General features: G+C 37.6%; 1 protein-coding gene across 1 annotated transcript; it reads right to left on the reverse strand.

The window, feature by feature from the left end:
• Nucleotides 1-465: 465 nt before the first annotated feature.
• LOC120766369 (protein D3-like) lies at nt 466-1308 on the reverse strand. Its single transcript, XM_040091802.1, has 3 exons — nt 1176-1308; nt 774-1108; nt 466-671 (listed from the first exon to the last, which is right to left on the reverse strand). Exons 1-3 carry the CDS (start codon nt 1233-1235, stop codon nt 533-535), a joined length of 534 nt encoding a protein of 177 aa, XP_039947736.1. The 5' UTR covers nt 1236-1308; the 3' UTR covers nt 466-532.
• Between the last annotated feature and the right edge of the window lie 1599 nt (nt 1309-2907).

A 2907-nucleotide genomic window follows, 5' to 3' on the forward strand; every position in this document is an offset into this window, starting at 1 on the left:
TATATCTGACTCTTTTAATTTTAGGACTTACAAACAACCGTTATGTGAACAAAACTATAATACTCTCCTTAGCAACTATGTTGCGAGAGTATAAAAACGCAATGAATACCATTGATCAACACCGTATTAACCAGATTTGACACCGTGTGTGTTTTTTTTGTTCACCAAACTGAAAACAAAATACGCTGAAGAAGCCGAAGGCGACCCCAAAAAGTGCTTGTGAAAAGTGTAAAGTAAATCCAAAGTATTCACCAAAAATTACTTTTTATAAAAGCTGAATACCATTGTTGCAAATCAACATTAACTCATTATTTATTTTTATGTATAATTGGGTGTCTTCAGTAATGTTTTATTTAAGTTCTAATCCGTGTTAAGTGAAAGGCAAACATTTTGTATCTATAAATAATCTTTTACATTTTATTAATTTGATGTACATACATATGTACATATTTGGTATATGTGTTATAGTATGCATGAGCATTTAGTTAAATAAAATAAACAAAATATGTCATACACTTTTTTGTTTCTGCAATTAGTCAACAATTTGTGCTCTTAATACCGGCACATAATCATCGTATTGCGCTTGGTAAAAGTTTCCAGCGACCGGGTCACCCAAATTATATTTTGCAATGAAATCTTTTGCCTTCACCTTTACACGACCTTCACGAGACCTACACACACAAAAATATAAAATTAAAATATATTTAAATTATTACATCATATGACGAACTCAAGTATGTGTAACAATTCGAAAATTTTAATATTTGACTTACGTTTTTGATATGAATTTTTCACTCTCAATCTTTCCAGGCTGTTTGAAGACAAATGTAACATAACGGTGTAAGCCAGTACCCTCTGGTGGACCAGAGCCAATATATTCGGCAACAGTTTGACCTTCCGCTACTTTATTGCCTGGAATATTAATAACCAACCAGTGTAAAATTTCCCGACTAGTTGGCTCAGCACGTGAGGGTGCATCGGGGTCTACCATAAACAAAGTATACAGAGCATCATCTTCCGCCTCCCAATTGAGTGTGGGTTGATCCTTCACCTGCGTGGGTGTCAGTTCTTTACCAAGTTCTACTGTAACACCACTTGGATAAGTAACCTGGATTATTTATTATATTTATAATTATTTTGACTTATTTCGTATAGAAATAAAATTTGGAAGTCACCTGCAGTAAACCTTTAGGCTTGTGGTCAATAATTTCCGGAATAATACCACTTGATTCCATTTTGCGTCTACCTCCACTGTTTGCTTGAAAATGACTGAATACAATTATAGCAAAATCCAACTTTTATATCTCCTGCTTTATGCTTATCTGCCGGTCCGATTTGTGTAAGTCACTCTAACTTGCATTACTGATAGCAATATCAGCATAAATCGTGAATCAGTTTTTTCGATGATTTGCAGATTTGATAAAGAACGGCAGTCAAGATATTCAACTAATATTCAATACCTAATAATACCATATAATATGTAGCTCATCATCTTCTGCTCCCCAAACGGATGTAGGCAGGATCACTCACCTGAGTTCAACTTTCACACCCTCTGCGTAAATGATTTGAAAAACTATTTTTGTAAAACACTTAATTCTCACATTAGCTTTCCTTTAACGATTATTTGTCACGCTTTAGAGCTCGTAACAATAATCCGGAATATAGCTGATTAAATCCATTATTTGTGCATTGCTGCGGCGTAAAGGATCGGCAGGCCGATTGCCTTGTATGTTGCCAACAAAGTTTCTTTATCTTTTCCCCACGTGCTACCGGCTGGCGATTTGAGGATTTTATTGGGGCTATGTACTTTGGCATTTATCACGGTCGTATGAGGATTTAAGGAGCACAGGTTCTTCTTCTTTTTTACTGGCGTAGACACCGCTTACGCGATTATAACCGAGTTAACAATAGCGCGCCAATCACCTGGTCTTTCCATAGCTTGTGCCACACCTAAAATCTTAGGGTTATTGGCAGTCGGTATTTTAAAGTCATCGACTGCATTATTAAGGTTGAGTCTGTACTCATTTCTCCAGCTTATGAATATGGTCGATGTGGATTTAGTGAGGAAGAATGTTAGGTATCTTGCAGCCGAGAAGCGAGAAAGGTTAGAGAGATAACCGGTTACTTTTGAGCACATGTCATCGATTCAATTGTCTATCTAATCTAAACTATTTAGGCGTTTATAACGCTAAGTGCTGTGGGGGAGCTGTGCACCTTGCCAAAGCCATGCTGCTGGTCTGCTAGACTCCAATGATGAGTTAAAGTCAACTGCCTTCTGTATTGGGTTTCCCAGGTTTCAGTAGTGGGAGGCCACTCGTCCGACTCTCCCCATGTCGGGTATTTGAAGAGTGCAATGAAGAAAGAGCAACAGGTTGAGGACCGTGATTAAGTAGCTTACTCCCGTCGAGCCTAGGAGATTTAACATTCCATCTGGACCAATGGATTTAGAAGATTCTACTTTATTGATGACACTCGTAATATACTCATTGAAAGTAAGTAGTGCAAAGTATGCCGAAGGGTGCAATGTAAATTACCGGCTAAAATAGTAGCAAGGACTCCTCTTAGTTAGCGGGTTTCCCAGGTTTCAGTAGTGGGAGACCACTCGTCCGACTCTCCCCATGTCGGGAATTTGAAGAGTGAAGTAAAGAGAGAGCAACCGGTTGAGGACCCGAACTTAGGTACTTTAGCATTCCATCTGGGCCAATGGATTTAGTTTTGTGTCAGTTTTTTTATGACCTTTTAAATTTTTTCCTTATCTTGATGTTTTTTCGCTTAGTTGTAACATTTTGGCAAAAACGTAGTTTAACATAACTCGCGAACCACTCTTATCTATTTTTCCAATCCATTAGACGGTTGTAGCAGCTTTTACACACTATATTTGGTACCCAATTTTCGTTCACTATAACA

Source organism: Bactrocera tryoni, chromosome 1 (assembly GCF_016617805.1).
Source record: "Bactrocera tryoni isolate S06 chromosome 1, CSIRO_BtryS06_freeze2, whole genome shotgun sequence".
Taxonomy (NCBI): domain Eukaryota; kingdom Metazoa; phylum Arthropoda; class Insecta; order Diptera; family Tephritidae; genus Bactrocera; species Bactrocera tryoni.

Bases quoted from the DNA above. Each gene is read 5' to 3' on its own strand.
- LOC120766369 (XM_040091802.1), bottom strand. From the start codon at position 1,235: ATGGAATCAAGTGGTATTATTCCGGAAATTATTGACCACAAGCCTAAA. The intron at 1,109-1,175 runs GTGACTTCCAAA...TAAATAATCCAG, and splicing joins AGCCTAAAGGTTTACTGCAG to GTTACTTATCCAAGTGGTGT. The intron at 672-773 runs GTAAGTCAAATA...TTGTGTGTGTAG, and splicing joins GAAAAATTCATATCAAAAAC to GTCTCGTGAAGGTCGTGTAA.